The sequence below is a fragment of the Microtus pennsylvanicus genome, chromosome 13, assembly GCF_037038515.1.
Source record: "Microtus pennsylvanicus isolate mMicPen1 chromosome 13, mMicPen1.hap1, whole genome shotgun sequence".
NCBI lineage: Eukaryota > Metazoa > Chordata > Mammalia > Rodentia > Cricetidae > Microtus > Microtus pennsylvanicus.
The window spans coordinates 47,623,266-47,639,544 of record NC_134591.1 but is presented as its reverse complement, the minus strand read 5'-3'; the positions used below and the strand labels follow the sequence as shown (position 1 = coordinate 47,639,544).

Genomic DNA, 16,279 nt, shown 5'->3' with positions numbered 1-16,279 from the left:
CTGGGAATTAACTTGTCTTCTCTCAAGAAACTGAGTGAACCTTGGCTAATAAATTATAAAGCAAGAACTTTAAGAGATGAAAAGGTCTGTGTTGTTCTTAATAGAATGACTCTTGTTTACTTACTTTTTATGTATGTCCGTAATATTGCACAGCTTGTAATAAGCCAAATTGTCATCAGAAAATATATCACCGTTTCTAAAACATTGATCCAGATTTTGTATAAGGAATATAGGGGATCTGAAATAGAAACTAAGAAATTCAAGAATTAGACAAATATAATGTTATGTACTAGATAAAGAGAAGATAAATGATAATCACTTAATATCATTTCACCACCTCTTAGGATTCCTCAGGTATGAATATGGTGATAAATGCCTGTAATCATCATTCAGAAGGATGAGGAAGAAGGGATTGGGTCCACCCTCTGTTACATAAGAAAATCTGTATCAAAAAAGAAAGGACAGAAATAAAGAAAGAAGGAAAAAAGAAAGAAATTGCAAAATAAAACAATTTAATCTGCTACTTACAAAGGATTGATTCAACCAAGTCTTACAACTATATATAATATGTATTTTATATTCATTTGCTATTATTTGCAATTGACAACTTTGATTTGATTCTGCAATAAGATAAAAATCTGGGGGAACCATAGAATGAGTTGAATGGAATTTGTGTTTAAGAAAGATATAAGTATTTGAAGGCCATACTGTAATCAACAGAATTGACCTCCAAAATGCCCAAACCTACTCCCTGGAAATTTGTAATATGTTACATTATATGGAGAATGAGTCTTCTGATGTCATTAAAGCTATAAACCCTAAAATAAGAAAACTATTTTGGTGGACACAATCTAATAATATAACTAGCTGATAATCTAATAATTTCACTAGCTGATGTGAGAATAAAGAAGACAAATAGTGGAAAGACACCTAACCCGTTTTTGCCAAGTCTGGTGTGGTTGAGGTGCATTCCTTTAATTCTAGCTTTTTGCTGTCTTAGGTGTATCTCTGAGGTTAGCCTGTGCTGTAGAGCAAGTTTCAGGACAGACAGAAGGGCTACACAGAGAGGTTCTGTTTTGAAAATCACATAATAAATAATGATAATGATGATGATGATAATAATAATAATGTTAAGGCAGAGTCCAAGAAGACAGAATGGAGAAAACCAGTTTTTAGTACCTATAAAATTAAGAAATAAAACAAGAAATATATATCTGTACTAGAGTAGCTAAAGAGAAAATGTGAACTAAGCAAGTGAAAATCATAGACCCTTTAAGATAGCAACAAAGAGAGAGGTACAGAACACTCTGGCTCCCCAATAGAAGGTATTCCAGTCATAGTGGAAAGAGAAGTCAGAAAGCAAAGTCAGCCCAATACAAACACTGTCAGTCTTCACAACAGAAGTGTTCTGCATTCACTGTAGTCCTGGATTTCAATTATGCAGCAATCATAGTTGAAAGGATTCTGTTCAGAAACTTTGCTTCAAAGAAGAAATTCACATTAACTCTTTTACAACCTATAGAACCTGTATTTCTACACTATGGTGCACTGTTTAGAATGAATAAACATTAAGAATTTGTATTTTGGTGGACAGAAGTCCTAGTGCATTCTCATGTCTGAAGTCAAGCAAACATGCAAATACATTTGTGTAACAGGATACAGTCTTATGATCCCAATCTTACCCAGTAGTGAAACCCAGTCCCAAAATGAAAGGAAAACAATCCTAAAATTGCATCAGTCTATGAGTTCTCCCCACTAAAAAAGCCAAAGGAATTCTGTAAACAAATAGCTAGTTTAAAGGCATCACACTTCTTACTTGTCCAAATACAAAGTGACAGTAATAATGGAAATAGCATGGAACTGGCATTAGAACAGACCTAAGGAATAAAATAGAGATAACATAAATGAATGTAAGTGTGTATTTTCAACTGAGGTTGTCAAGACACCGAGAACACACAACGGAACAGGACAATCTCCTCAGTGAATAGAAGACTGGGTGTCCACACAGATGAAATTAATACCTTGTTTTGGAATCTATACAAAATCAACCCAGCAGATTAAACTGTAAAGCTAAGACCTGAGTTTATAAGATTTCTAAGAGAAAAACCAGGAGCAAAGGTTTCATAAATATGACCTCAAAGTCACAGTAGACAGCAGCATGATTATGTAGAATTGCAGGAAGCAGAAATGTTTGAGGACAGCAAAGAAAACGATCAACAACGTGAAATGGCATGACGACCTTCAGAAAGCCAGAAAAACATTTTATAAGCCATAGACATGATAAAATGTAATAACACATACACACACATACATACATATGCACGCATGCACACCCTATATAAGTGAATAGCAAATAATTTCTTATTCATTGTTAGTGATATGCAAAGTGATACCTTGATAAGTTGCTTATAAAGGTATCTATGTACCATCATGTGATCCAGCTCATTAATCCATCCATAATAGCTGATTGCAGTAGCCATTAAGGTTGAAAGACCACTTATAATCAGGAGAAATTAAACTCTGATAGCTCATGAAATTCCTGAGGTGATCTATATTATGTCTCTGTTCTTCACACTTTCTCCTACAGAATCTTTTTTTTATTTAACCTTTTATTTCTTAACAATATTCAACAAATGCCCAATAGTTTATTTTTCAATGGATTTTTTTATTTATTTTTATTGAGAAAAAGGAAAAAAAAAGTTCCCCCTCCTCCCAGCCTCCCATTTCCCTCCCCTCCTCCCACTCTTCTCCCCCTCCCCCACTCCTCTCCCCCTCCCTCTCCAGTCCAAAGAGCAGTCAGGGTTCCCTGCCCTGTGGAAAGTCCAAGGTCCTCCCCCCTCTGTCCATGTCTAGGAAGGTGAACATCCAAACTGGCTAGGCTCCCACACAGCCAGAACCTGAAGTAGGATCAAAACCCCTACAGAATCTTTACAGGTTATAATAAACAGTTACTTGAATGAAGGCGTTCAGAGTAGTTTGGTCTAGTTTCTTTATTTTCTGGGTACTTGATTGTGAATATAAATGCAGTTTGTTTGTCTTTAGTGATAAAATTGTAGGAAAATTAATTTTCTGCTTTTATTCCAGCCCTTGGGAGGCAGAAAAAGGTGGATCTCAGTCACTTCAAGGTCAGCCTGGTCTACAGAGTGAGTTCCAGACAGATAGGACTGTTACACAGAGAAACCCTGTCTCGAGAAACAAAAGCAAAAATTAAAAAAAAATTCTAAGGAAGAATTTTGCATGAGAATAGTAGAAATACAGGCCTATGTATTCTATGATCCAAGGCCTATCTAGCAAGAGGTCAGAAAACAAGAAAACAAAAAGAGAAAGAGCCCCAATGGGGACCATTTTGATTCTGAAGTTCTTTTTGTTTTGGAAGAAATGTGTATATTAAGACATAGTCTTGCTCTTCACTGATTACTGTTAAAAATTCTGTATACATATTTTCCCTATAAGCCATTAAAGAATAAAGTATCATCAAAAGCATATTTTAGTGTTATTATATTCATCACAAACTCACTTCTACATAGTCACAATATTTCATATTTAATAAATTTACAGAAGCATTTTAAAGCACAAAAGCCTCATGCATATAAGGGAAATACTATTAGAATTAAATAAAAACTATTTATATTTCATTTATTTTCAGTATAGATCCTAAGATAAAAAGTGCTAAAGTTTAAACCTCTAATCATATGTGTATATTGACTATTAAATTATGAGAAAGCATTTAAAACAAATGAGAGTTGATTCAACAATATTTTCTGAAGCTGTTTTTCTTGTGGTAGGAGCAGATGAATCTGTTTCCCAACACAGCTAAATGTGCTGGAAGCTTTAGTTGTTGCCTCCCCCAACATTCTGTGATAGTGTGATCCTTTGAGATTACAGCCAAACCACAGATCCTCCTAATAATGGTGAAAGTTTCACACAACAATCCCAAAGAGACATATATCCAGGAAAATAAGAGAACTAAAGATATACTATCACCATTAATAATATTTACCTTTGGTCGATCTTTGCAGAAGCACAGTAATAAATGTTAAAACGGGTACTACGGAACACATAAAATGTGTGAGTATTACAATTATGTTAAATATACAGGAACATGCTTTGCGTCCATGTACATGTCCTAGAACAGAGAGAGTTAGAATCAACCAAAGGAGCTTAGTAGTGTGAGACAGTAAGCAGCCTAAGAACAATTACCTGAAAAGGTGGGCATCATTATCCCATTCCTATTCATCTCATAGGTAGAACTGAAGAATCAGGCTTGTTTTGTGACTAGGATATCTCAGTTGGAGTTGTAAGACTACCAGAGCTAACAACATAACCTAGCACAAAATCAGTTTCCATGGGGACTGGAGACAGCTTAGGTCATAGGAATCATCACCAGATTCAATCTTGGGCAAAGGTAACTATGAGAATAGCATTAGCTGAAATAAGGGACTGAACTGGAGCCACAGATTCTGAGATCAGAAGTAGTCAGCCCCTTCAGTACCACAGAAAACACACTCTCATCTTTGAGCTGCTAAGACCCTGCTCAATATTCTATTCCTAAGCTGAACAGATAGTACATAAGTGTTTCCTCTATAAATTACTGAATATGTATCCATGGGATACTTAATCTTCATATTACCTTACAGAAAAGGAGGTATAAGACTTTTGAAGTGACTAGAAATATACTTTAGAAAATATAACACAGTTTAGACTTTTAGTCTTTGGAAAAGAGAGAAACAGCTTACAATATATATTTTTTTTCCAGAATCACTATTGGACATATCATAAAGAAATTGTCTGATATCAAAAGAGAATAAACTTCCAATAACCACCATGGAATAGACTATTTTAATGACTAAGTGGTTTCTACAGTCTGGTAAATGTACAAGAAGAATCTTAAAACCAAGTACGAAAAACAATAGCATAATGATATGGCATGGAATTTATAGACAAACATATCCTTAGGTCAATCTCCTGAGAGGGTCCAAATATACATTACTGTACTCCAGTTCACAAAATAATTGACAGAGTTTTTATCTCACCTTTCATGGGCTCAGTTCACATGAGCTCTCTTGAACTTCCAATTATCAAAATCTGTGGTTCCTTGTTCAGGTAAAGTATTGTACAGATATAATTACTTGTACCGAGTTACAGAACTGTTGTTCTGATTATTTTGCTCCTCTGTATATTAACAAACATTTCAATGATTGTATCAAATGCTTTGTCTCAAAAGACTGATAAGAAATCATGTATATTTGTGGTTGCAACTCCTTGGTAAGAGAACACCTGTTTCTGTGTGAAGAATTTTTTTTTTTTACTTTTTCTGAGTGCTCAGTCCCTCAACTTGGGTTTCAGTTGCTCGGGGGTCTCTACTACTACCAAGTTCAGCAAAGTGTTGATTTCCATGTGAGAAATAGGCAGTTTGGTTCAACACGACTCAGTAGTCAGTGTTGGTCCAAACATCTGAAAGTTGCACTTGAGTAGTTTATTTTAGCACATTTAAGCACAGCTGAATTTGGAAAATGTTTCCAGATGATAACTAGCTCAATTCCAGGTGCACAACAAAACATAAAACATGATTATATTAAAACTCTTGTAAACTACAAGTGACATCGGTAAAGATAGGTTCTATTCATTAAGGAATCAGATTCATAATAACAAAAGTTCATGATAAGGATTTTAGGGAGGATCACACTATAAACTGGCTATGATAAACAGGCTCAAGGAAAGAGTATGGGGATCTGTTTGGTGTCACTTGGTTTTTCAGATAGATAAGAGGTCAAAAGGTATTAATCACCTCAGCTCCCAAACACTCAAACAGAAATCAGGTAATACACATCCTTCTTTAAAGAGTAAACCATTTGTATTTAACATCCTTGGCTTCCCTTGTTCTTGTCGGTGATCACAGGTACCTATGTTCCTTCTACAGGAAATGACACAAATATAGTACTCATATACGAAATTCTCAGAACAAATAATTTCAAAAAGAGCAGAAAGTGCTCATAACTGTTGACTCATGTCACCAGTCCTATGTGTATACATTTCTAATGAACTGTATATTATTGATAAATTACAAGAATTTATTATAGAAGTTTTTCTTCTTGGATAGAAGTTCTATACTCTCATCTATGTCCATATGTAAACTATGCTTGTACAGTAAAGGCAGCACTTTTAGCTACAGACAACAGTTAGCGAATGTTTTAAATGTGTAGCATTCGTGAACAAAAGTTTATAAATGTTGCTTGTCTGTTCCTTAAGGGATTTTTCATGGTTTTAAAGGAGAACACTATTAAAGATAAAATGTCTATTTGTACCCTTTAAAATTTTACTGTAAATGGTCAGAGATCAAATTTTAAAAAATTACACAGTTCTTGCATAAGCTCAGTATACAGAAGCTCTCTAGAATGTTTGATGAAACTACCTGGGAGGGTGTTTGTAATTGTGTGGTAAGAACTGGTACAGTGTGTGAGGTATCAACACTGTTACCAGGTAAAGCCCCAATATTTATAAAATGAAGGCTATAAACTATCAGCCATTATAAAACATGCAGTTCTTCATTTGATTTTTCTTATACTTACTAAGACAGAAGGACACCTTCTAGACATCTGAGCATCAGTCACATGAACTAAATCTTTTGAACAGTCACCATTCCCATCATATTTACCTTTCAATCTGAAGTAAATAAATGAAATGAACTTGATCTCGAACACTATCAACACAAAGAAGATCACACTAATATCTTCCAACCAAAAAGTATCCAATTCAAAATATGAGTCTGAAACTAAGGCTGGAAAAGAAGGTAAGAATTAGGATAGTTGCAGTCAGCAAAGCAAGGCTAGATTACACATTTAAGGTTGGTTTGTTTTTCAGGTTTCTCTTGCTATATGCCTCCTACATGTACAAGAACAATACAAAAATTTGACACATATATTAGTACCAAAGAGTTCCACAATAGTTAAGAATGGAGTATAACAAAGGTTTATTTGGAGATAAACTCACAGTAAGGGTAGTGATCCACAGTCCTCTACATGTACTGGGAACTGGAATTGAATCCATCAGAAAGGGTCATGCATGTTTTTTGTCTGCATTTATAGTACATGAGATCTTTCCCTAAGTGGGTTGGTATCATAAAGTCTATTGGGTGAAGGAGTTCCCACAACACCTCCTCCTTTTGTCTAAATAGGAGAGTTCTAAGTCTAATACAAAGCTATAAACAATAAGAACAAATACCAAGTATTGTCCAGGGAAAAGAAGAGGCGAAAATACATAAAAATTAGAATTACAATCAGCATGAACAACATCAAACAAGAAACATATACTAAATGTTTCAATACTTATCCTAGCCTAAGGAGTCTAAGGCTTATATTAAAAACAAGTTGGCTAAGTCTTGAGAGGAAAGTAACTATGACTATCTAGTCTTCAATCCCATAAAAGACCTGAGAAAGGAAATAATATTTACATGAGTAAATAGAAAATGCATTCAGGTAACTTCCAAAATGTGCAGGAAATGACAGCTACCTGAGTAATCACTCAAAGTCTCATTTGCAATGTTGGGGCAACCAACTTTAGCTAAGGTCTAGGGTAACTGACAGACCATTTCCAGAGGCAGGAAAATTTGAAAAACTCTTACCCCATCTTTGTAAGGTTTGACAGTCTTTTTGCTTGTATACTATTTGTCCCATTTAGACACTGTGCACTTTGTCAGTAGTTGAAGCAGGGGCAGTTATTTTCCTAAAAGACCAATTTTATCAAGAAAAAAACAAACTCCAAGTGGAGTATCTTTGGTGTCCAACATTCTCTCAGAAATAGATTGGTGCTGCCAGGAGCAACAGAGTCTCAGGTCAACAGAATCCTAAGTTACTTAAATGTCATATTCTACATATCTTTGAAGTGTTTGAAGATTAGCCATATAAGCAGAATACAATCTCTATGCATCTAAAGAACCTGACTAGTCTAACTATAAGTATGACAAACATGGATAACTATTTGACCTGTAATTCTCAATAAATATATATAGCTTAAAGACTAAGGTTTCATATTAAAAATTAAACAACCTTTAAACAAATGTGCAGCAAATAAGGACAATGACCTTAAAATTGTATCGATATGCAAAATGTTTTAAGCAGAGGTAGAAATATACATGCATACAATATGACAAAATAACTTTGTATAGGTGCACAAATATTGTAAACAGAAGTAGGAGAATGTTCAATATAACACATGTAATTTGAATTTGTATCAATATATAAGAATCTATACTAATGTAAATTGTCTATTGATAATAGCTCACAACTAATACACTAATGTACCTATTATCCCATCCCTTTCATTCTCCCTTTGTTCCAAAGAGACCCCTGAGCATACTTCATTTCTACCCCAAACCCTATACCACTTATAACCAACCCCTAATAGATATCCCTAACCTTGAGTACAAACTTGATTGGGGGAGGGGATGTCATTTTCTAGAATTGCTTCCAGCTGTCATGGAGAGATGTTAATTCTATGGGATCCTGTGAAAACTAAAGCGACAGTTAAGTTTAAAGATTACTGCCTGGTATAATTGCAGATAATTTCTGAGTAGTCAGTGGGGTTTCTCTGAAATTCTTATGTGATGATGTGTGGTTGCCCTCTGTATGCTATGAATATATTTTATTAACATTGGTTAATAAAAAAGCTACTTCAGCTTATGGTGGGACAGCATAAAACCAGGTGGGAAATCCAAACAGATATATATTGCTGCCGAAGGAGAATGGCACTAGAACCTTGCTGGTAAGCTACAGCATTGTGTCAACACACAGATTAATAGAAATGGGTTAATTTTAGATATAAGAGCTAGCTTGGAATATGCTTGAGCCATTGGTCAAATGGTGTTGTAATTAATGTAGTGTCTCTGTTTTTATTCTGATCTGAGCAGCCAGGAAAGTTTTTTGATAAAAGCACTTCTAGGATAGGCAGTGAGAGACAGAGGCAGGCAGATCTCTGTGAGTTCGAGGCCAGTCTGGTTTACCAGAGTTCTTACAGGACAGGCTCTAAAGCTATAGAGAAACCCTGTCTCAAAAAAACAAAATCAACAACAACAAAAGGCTTCTAGACTCAAAAAAAAAAAAAAACCAGTATTCAATTGGAGACTCTTGGGAGCTTCATATTTTCAGATAGACTGTTTGCTGAGTGATAAGCAGAGGTGCAGCTCCTTTAAGAGAAGGCTTCCTGACTCAGCATTATCAGCCAAAGCTGAGCTTCTCCTTTAAAAAACAGCTTCCTGATTTGTGCTGGTGGTGCAGATGGCTCTGTCTCTTTCTGGAGGTTCTGTTATGGAGCACTTGAACAGTGTCTGTGGGCAGTGTGCTACAAGTTACTAGGAGCCTCAGAAGATCAGGGTACTTCAATATTGAAATTTTTAACAGGTTTGGTGTTGACTCAAATGTTTAAGATACTGGAGCTAGTGAAATGACTCAGCAGTTAGGCTGGTAGGAGGTGGAAACTTGTTTTTTTTTTTTTTCTCCTTTTCTCAATAAAAAAAATAATAAAAAAAAATATGGGAAGGAACATAACCAAACTCCTAGCCCTTTTATGCATTCTATGCCCTTTTATGCATCTTGTGCATTCATCCAAACAGGGAAGCTTTTGCCCAAATAAATGCTGGTGTTGCCATCCCTTCAAAAAAAAAAAAAAAGAATAGTAACTGCTCCTTCAGAGGACCTGGGTTGAAATGCTAGCACGCACATGGTGGCTACCAACCATTTGGGGTAATCTAACATCATCTTCTGGCTTCCACAGGCACTAGGCATGTGGAAAAACACCCAAAACATAAATAAAATTCAAAAGGAAAAAAGTTCAAGATACTGAATTATTATCTTCTTTATGCTAAAAGTATGAAGCAATCAGAATAATTTATTAGGTAATTATGATGGCTGAATTTTTCCAAGATAAAATCCACTATGAGTTTAAAAGGAATTTTTCTCTTGGAGCAGAATAACCAGTCAGCTGCATCTGATATTCAGTCTGTAAAATTTAGGGCTCTGTAGTCTAGACATTATGACTTGTGTTCTCATAGCCTATTGACACTGTAGTTCAGGCAACAATCACTCTTTTTTTTTTTTTTTTTTGCCAAATGTCTTACAAGACAGTTAGAAATGTGGGAGAAGACTTTTACAAGAAGGCACTTGCCTCTTGCTTTCACATACCTCTTTGGTTTAGATGCAAGATGAGAATGACTCCTATAATTGCAACAATCGAGACCATGAATGCCACTGCACTCTTTATCCAAGGAAAATTTTTCACGGAGAAACTATCTAAAGAAAAAAAGTTTGTTTTACTCACTTGATATTTGTATAGAGATGCTTTGCATTGGATACAATACATCAAGACAGCAAGAACTAGTGTGGTGTGTGTGTGTGTGTGTGTGTGTGTTTGTGTGTGTGTGTAGGGTGTTCATTTGAACTTGTGCTTTAAAAATATTTCTTTAAAATTTTGAGATTAAAACATAATTACATCATTTCTCCCTTCCCTTTTTAAAGGGACTGTTTCTGGGTAATTTGGAAATCAGTAGAGAGGGAGCATCAGGGTATGAATGAAAAGGTTATTTTTAATGGTTTCTCTTTGTATTCATAGAAGAGGGAAAGATTTAGGCATGTAATATAAAAGGACAGGAGTAAAATAGCTGTTTTTAAGGTGGGGCAAGTTTGGGATGGAGACCAAGCAAGCCCAGAGAGAAGTAGCTAATCTTTGTTTATATTCCATCTCACTTGTCATCAGTAGGCACTACTAATAGCAAGAGACAGAGGTGTGTGTTGTCATTTTCATTTGTATATGAGTTTTAAATGGGCTGAAATAGGATAGCTATGAAGATGACTAAACTGCCGAAGAGATTCCAATTTCCATAATGTGAGAACTTATTATCATAGGTAGTTTCCTTTTTTGTACTGGAGTGTTATAGTCACTGTGGGGGTTTATATTGAGAATGGCCGCCAGAGGATCATATGTATTGGTCCTCAGTTGTTGGGATTTTTAGGAAGAATTAAGAGATGTGGTCTTCTAGGAGGAGGTACATCACTGGGAGAGGGCTATGACATTCCCAAAATTCCTTCCTTCCTCCCAGTGTTTCTCTATCTCTCCCCATCTCTATTCCTTATGTTCAAAGAGAGATGTACAAATCTATAATATTATCACTAGCATACAGAGAGTAGAGATTTGTGGCTTTCAAATGTATGGGCCATCCCTATTCCCCACAAATAAAGGTTGGTAATAAAGTACTATCACTTAGATAGCAGTGTTCAGATGAGTAGGCAAAAATATAAAAGAGGAAAGTCAGATTCTTCAGAGAAATACAGAAGCATTCATGTCCAAATCCTTAGGTAATGGGAATACTGTATGAATTGGAGGAAGTTGAGAGGACTTGAGATACTCTTGAGAGATATTACTATGGCAAAACATAGACACACATTTGAGAATTTTAGTTTTTACTGATACATGTTTATCATATATAGACATAAATTTCCTTAGGATATTTTCATGGAGATATAACCACTGGCCATATTATCCCCACCACAATTCTTTTTTCTCCCTCCCAATTTAGGATCAGTTTCCAAAAACAATCTTGCTTTTATATTCACATCATAAATATTTAAAAAGTTTCTTATATCTTTGTAAACTCTATAGTTTACAAATGATGAAAACTGTGAAATATATTTCTGAGATATATAAGTTAAAATATCAACTTCCCTGTAACAATAACTTTATGCACTACCAGTGCCAATTATATTTTTCTTGCTGACTAAAACTCCATCATTAATGCATACTACAGTCTCATATATTTGTATCTACCCCTCTCTTTACAGTCATCAAAACTGACCTTGTACTTGGTTATTGTGAGTAGTCCTACAATAAATTCAGTTGTATATCTTACATGTATGGTAACTTGGGGTCTTTGGGAGTATATACCTAGTACTGGTAATACTGTGTATCGAAATCTAATTTTAGGTTTTTGAAGTACCTTGCTGTATGAATTTATGGGGAGAAGTATTATGAGTTTTCCTTCACTCTTTTAGGAAGAAATGCTTCTAGTTTAACAAAGTGCTACACAACACTCCACCCCTTCACCCAGCACTTATATTCTTTTGATTCATTCTTATGACATTTTCTGAACTCTGGAGAGAGTTGTGTAAATATCTATTATTATTTCTTTATGGTTAAGATTTGAGTCACTATGTTATACCAAAGGTCACTTATTTCCAGTAGCTTGGCCAGTTATGAGTCTCCACAGAATCTGCAAAGAGAAATTTCCCTCTACTTCTAGTAGCAGAAGTACTCTATGAGTAGAAACACTTATGTTTCGAATGCAATTTGATGACACTTCATAGCTGTTTATTAAAAGAATAGTCGTTTACATAGAGTCATCTGGCACTGTGAAAATAAGAATTCAAAGAGAGAGTTTCCAGATTTGTCCTATCCTATTTCTTTTTTAGGCTATGTAGTGAAAGGGTGCAGTGTCTTTAGCAATAGACTCTTAGTACCTAGTTTTACCACAACCAACAGCAGTAGAAATAGTCTTTGCAGTTTATGAGGACTTAGGACTTTAATGGTCTCAGAGGTTTTCAACAGTTAGTTCTCATATGACAAAGCAAATTTCATCTAACATTGTTTGCTTATAGCAATGTCTTTTTGCTGGTTTTTACTTATACACAGGGGCTTCCAAAAAAACTCTTTAACTTTTATTTTCACAAATGCTTTTCCAATTCTATAAGACACTTATGAGTTAGCTTCACACAATAAAATCGCTTTTTCAGAAGGTGGACAGCATCTTTGAAGGCTCATCTGTGTCTACTTCAAGCAAGAGTCAATTGGTTCTGGAGGGCTAAAAGAACACTAATCGAGAAACATGAGCCATGATAAATACTGCATGAAAAGATCCTTTATCTTAACCAATTATTTCATTACAAAAAGCAATGTTGTTACAAGTGTGAGTTCAGGAGAGACTACCCTATAGCCCTCTACAATCCTTTCATAATCCATCAGCCATCTTTCCCTACATCCTGTGGCCCTGCTCTTTCAGGAATCCTGTGGATCTTTCTGCTCTTGATGATCCCCTAGCTGTGCCACATTATGCTGCTCTTTCTGGCTTAGGCCTAAGAAGGAACAGGTGATATGTAACCTGTTGTTCTTACTGCTTTAACTGGCTACCTGGTTCTGACCAGCTCTGAGTCAGCACCAGAGCCCCTTTTCTTCATCAGTCATATCTGCCTATGGACAGATGATAGAGGAAAATCTTTATGTGTGACAAAGTTATTTGGCATGGGAGAAATATACATCATATACTCTGATGATGAGAGATGATAACTGCTCATCTCTATAACAAACTCAGTAATATTCCTATGCTATCTTAACATTTATCTTCATTGAACTGTTTTTTTTTAGGATTTAAACCTTCTAGCAGTTCACTGGTATATAACATTTGATATTTTGATGGATTCCCCCTACCATTCCAGTAGTAACATTTGTTTTTTAGTGAAACTAGAAGACCCTTTAGTCCACTTTGCTCTCTGTTCATCTCATTTTGATTGCACCTGTTATTTAAGAACCCAATCTACATACCAATGTAAGTCATCTAATCTTTCAAAACCTCTTCTACTTCACAAAGATCACATTCCACTATGTGAAGATGGATGCTAAAAAGAAATCCCACATTAGCTCAGAATTAAGTATAATAAAGGGTTATTTATTTAGGGGTAGACTCACAGATCACAGTCCTCAGCTCTAACAGGGAACAGCTACTGAATCCTGCAGCCAGAATAGGGAGCAATGCTCACTTTACATTGGCATTTATATAGTATAAGAGGCCACGCCCAAGTGGGCAGGTAACTTAAAGGCTACTGACTGTAGGAATTTCTACAGCAGCCACGGGGCTCAGCAAAGTACTAAAGTTTCATGCCAGGGACATTAACTTTTTCCTTAAGTTTATAGTTGTCAGATTCTAACCATCCTGGGGAACTGGGCACTGATGTCATCTTCTGTAAACCAAATTAACTTGTTGATGTCTATTCATCTTTCATTATCTTCTAATCCCTGCTATTTGTGAAAATCAGGGCTGAAGACAGTTAAGTGTTCCCGATGTCTCCTATGATGCAGTCCATCTTGACTGATGTCCTTGCATTGCCTTAGGTTATGAAGGATGGAATGTTACATTGCTATTTCTCCTATTCTCAGTTATCCACCTTAGTCTCATCGGCAGGCATATCCCCCAGCCTCATAATCTATGTACTGAGAAACACATTCTTTGTTTTAACTCACATCAAATTTTAATGATTTTAGATCCAGAATATTTCTAAATACTGTAATTTCATTTCCTTTCTTTTCCTGATACTGAAAATAATACTTGGTGGGTATATTCTATCACTGTTTACTCATGTTCTTCCTTTTTATCATTTGATTTTTTTTATAGTGGCTTCGAAGATTTTTATTCTAAAGTATAGCACTTTAGCAATGATCTAACTCATTCTCTCTGCTCAGCTGTGAGAAATTCCAGGTTGACATCTTCTCATCCTCACATCATTCTGTTTTCCTGGCAAATCTGAGACTAGTGTGGAAGATAGCCATATCCTTATGACTTTTTAATATAATCATCCCTTGCTCATGGGAGAAAATACTTCCTGGACAGACAAATGAGCTTTAGTGTCATGTCTTATCAAGCACAGCAAATGCATGTTGACAGAGTTTTCTTGTAATCTTCTGTGTTATGGATTACTTTCAGAGATTGCAATGTATAGTTCTCTAAGCATTTGGGGTGCATCTCCATATGCACATGAAGTAGACCCCATTCTTCAATGAGACATTCTGCCTGATACCATGTAAAGTAAGGCATTTTTTTCACTAAGAAAATGCTTCCCAAAGGATGGTCTGTTCACAGACAGCTCAGCATTGATTGCATGCTTTATAAATCATCACCATGAGCATGCAAATGTCACTACAAAAAAGAAGCCAATCTTCCCATAAAACATGCAAAATGTATTGATATTGATACTGGCCTGCAGAGAGGTCTTGCCCTTTGATCAACCTCAAATTTCTCATTGTACATGCTAGGCAACCTATCCTTCCAAACTTTTTCTGGGTAGACAAAAAAAATTTATTCAGTTCAACTAGGCACCCATGGCAGACCAAAGATTCTGTGTAAGTGATTAGTAAACCAATGAGATTATTTGGGATAACGTGCAAGGTCATGAGTAAGCCTTTTCTTACTTGAGCCTGAATGATTCAAAGATAAATAAATATATTACTGAGTGATTCACTACAGCATGGTTGATGATATATAAAAGCTACATGTTTACAGCTCCCTGGTAAACTTGGATGTCAGCCACTATTGTAAAAGGGGTTTCAACTTGAGTAAAGACAGCACTACCTTTGGAGATAGCAATATGGGAAACTTCAACAGCAAAAATAATGTTGTACCAAAAAGTGGGTAAGGTTCTATGTTACATGTGACCAAGAGTTTAGGACCTCCTAGGCAGACTTGCTTGGGAACCAAGGGCTGTATAGCTTTAGTTACTTTCCAATCTCCAAATTGTACTCACCATCACTCAATACTACTTACCTCGTATGAGATGTCGATGAGCACAAGAAGTCATGAGGAAGGGTATCAGCATAAATGCTATCATACTCAGAATCCATATCCAAACACTTTTCCAGGCAAATAGTTCACCTGAAACAGTGAATCACAAAACTTAATTTTGACAAAACCTTGCTTAGATACACTTAGTTAGGAATGGTGATTCCTCTGAAGCTTGTTATCATTTAAGAGTCTAGCCCCACCTTCACCAGGATGAAGATGTGAGTGTTTGACTTCCTGACTGGACAGCCTTGCTCTCTAGGCCCTAACCCCAGGTTCACATTCCATGCCCTGCCCCCACTCAATGCAGTCTAATACACCTGGAAACAGCATCCCACCTGTACCTATTGGAGGAAGAGATGGATAGATGGCAATGTAAGGACATATTCAACAACACAAAGAACTATGTGGCACCACCAGAAACTAGTGGTTCTCCAACAGTAAGACCTGAACATCCCAATTCAGATGAAACAGAAGAAAACTACCTTAAAAATAACTTTATGAAGATGATAAAGACTGTTAAGGAGAAAATTAAAATTTTCCTTAAAAATTTGAATAAAAGACAAACAAAAAATTAGAAGAAATTAATAAATCCCTTCAAGAAAGTTTACAAGCAAACAGTATAAGACTTGAATATTTAAATAGAAGTAATAAAGAAAACATAAACAGAGGGAAGAGTGGAAATTGAAA

The 16,279-nt window shown here is 35.7% G+C and overlaps 1 protein-coding gene across 1 annotated transcript in view; it reads right to left on the bottom strand.

Moving 5' to 3' along the window:
- Window positions 1-330: 330 nt before the first annotated feature.
- LOC142834236 (selection and upkeep of intraepithelial T-cells protein 2-like) overlaps window positions 331-16,279 on the bottom strand; it is a 30,713-nt gene continuing 14,764 nt past the window's right edge. Inside the window, exons 4-8 of the mRNA XM_075946531.1 lie at window positions 15,571-15,682; window positions 10,176-10,279; window positions 6,586-6,778; window positions 4,001-4,048; window positions 331-442 (exon numbers count right to left, since the gene is read on the bottom strand). Of these exons, the coding sequence (XP_075802646.1) occupies window positions 331-442; window positions 4,001-4,048; window positions 6,586-6,778; window positions 10,176-10,279; window positions 15,571-15,682 (569 nt within the window). The remainder of the gene's footprint in view (window positions 443-4,000; window positions 4,049-6,585; window positions 6,779-10,175; window positions 10,280-15,570; window positions 15,683-16,279) is intronic.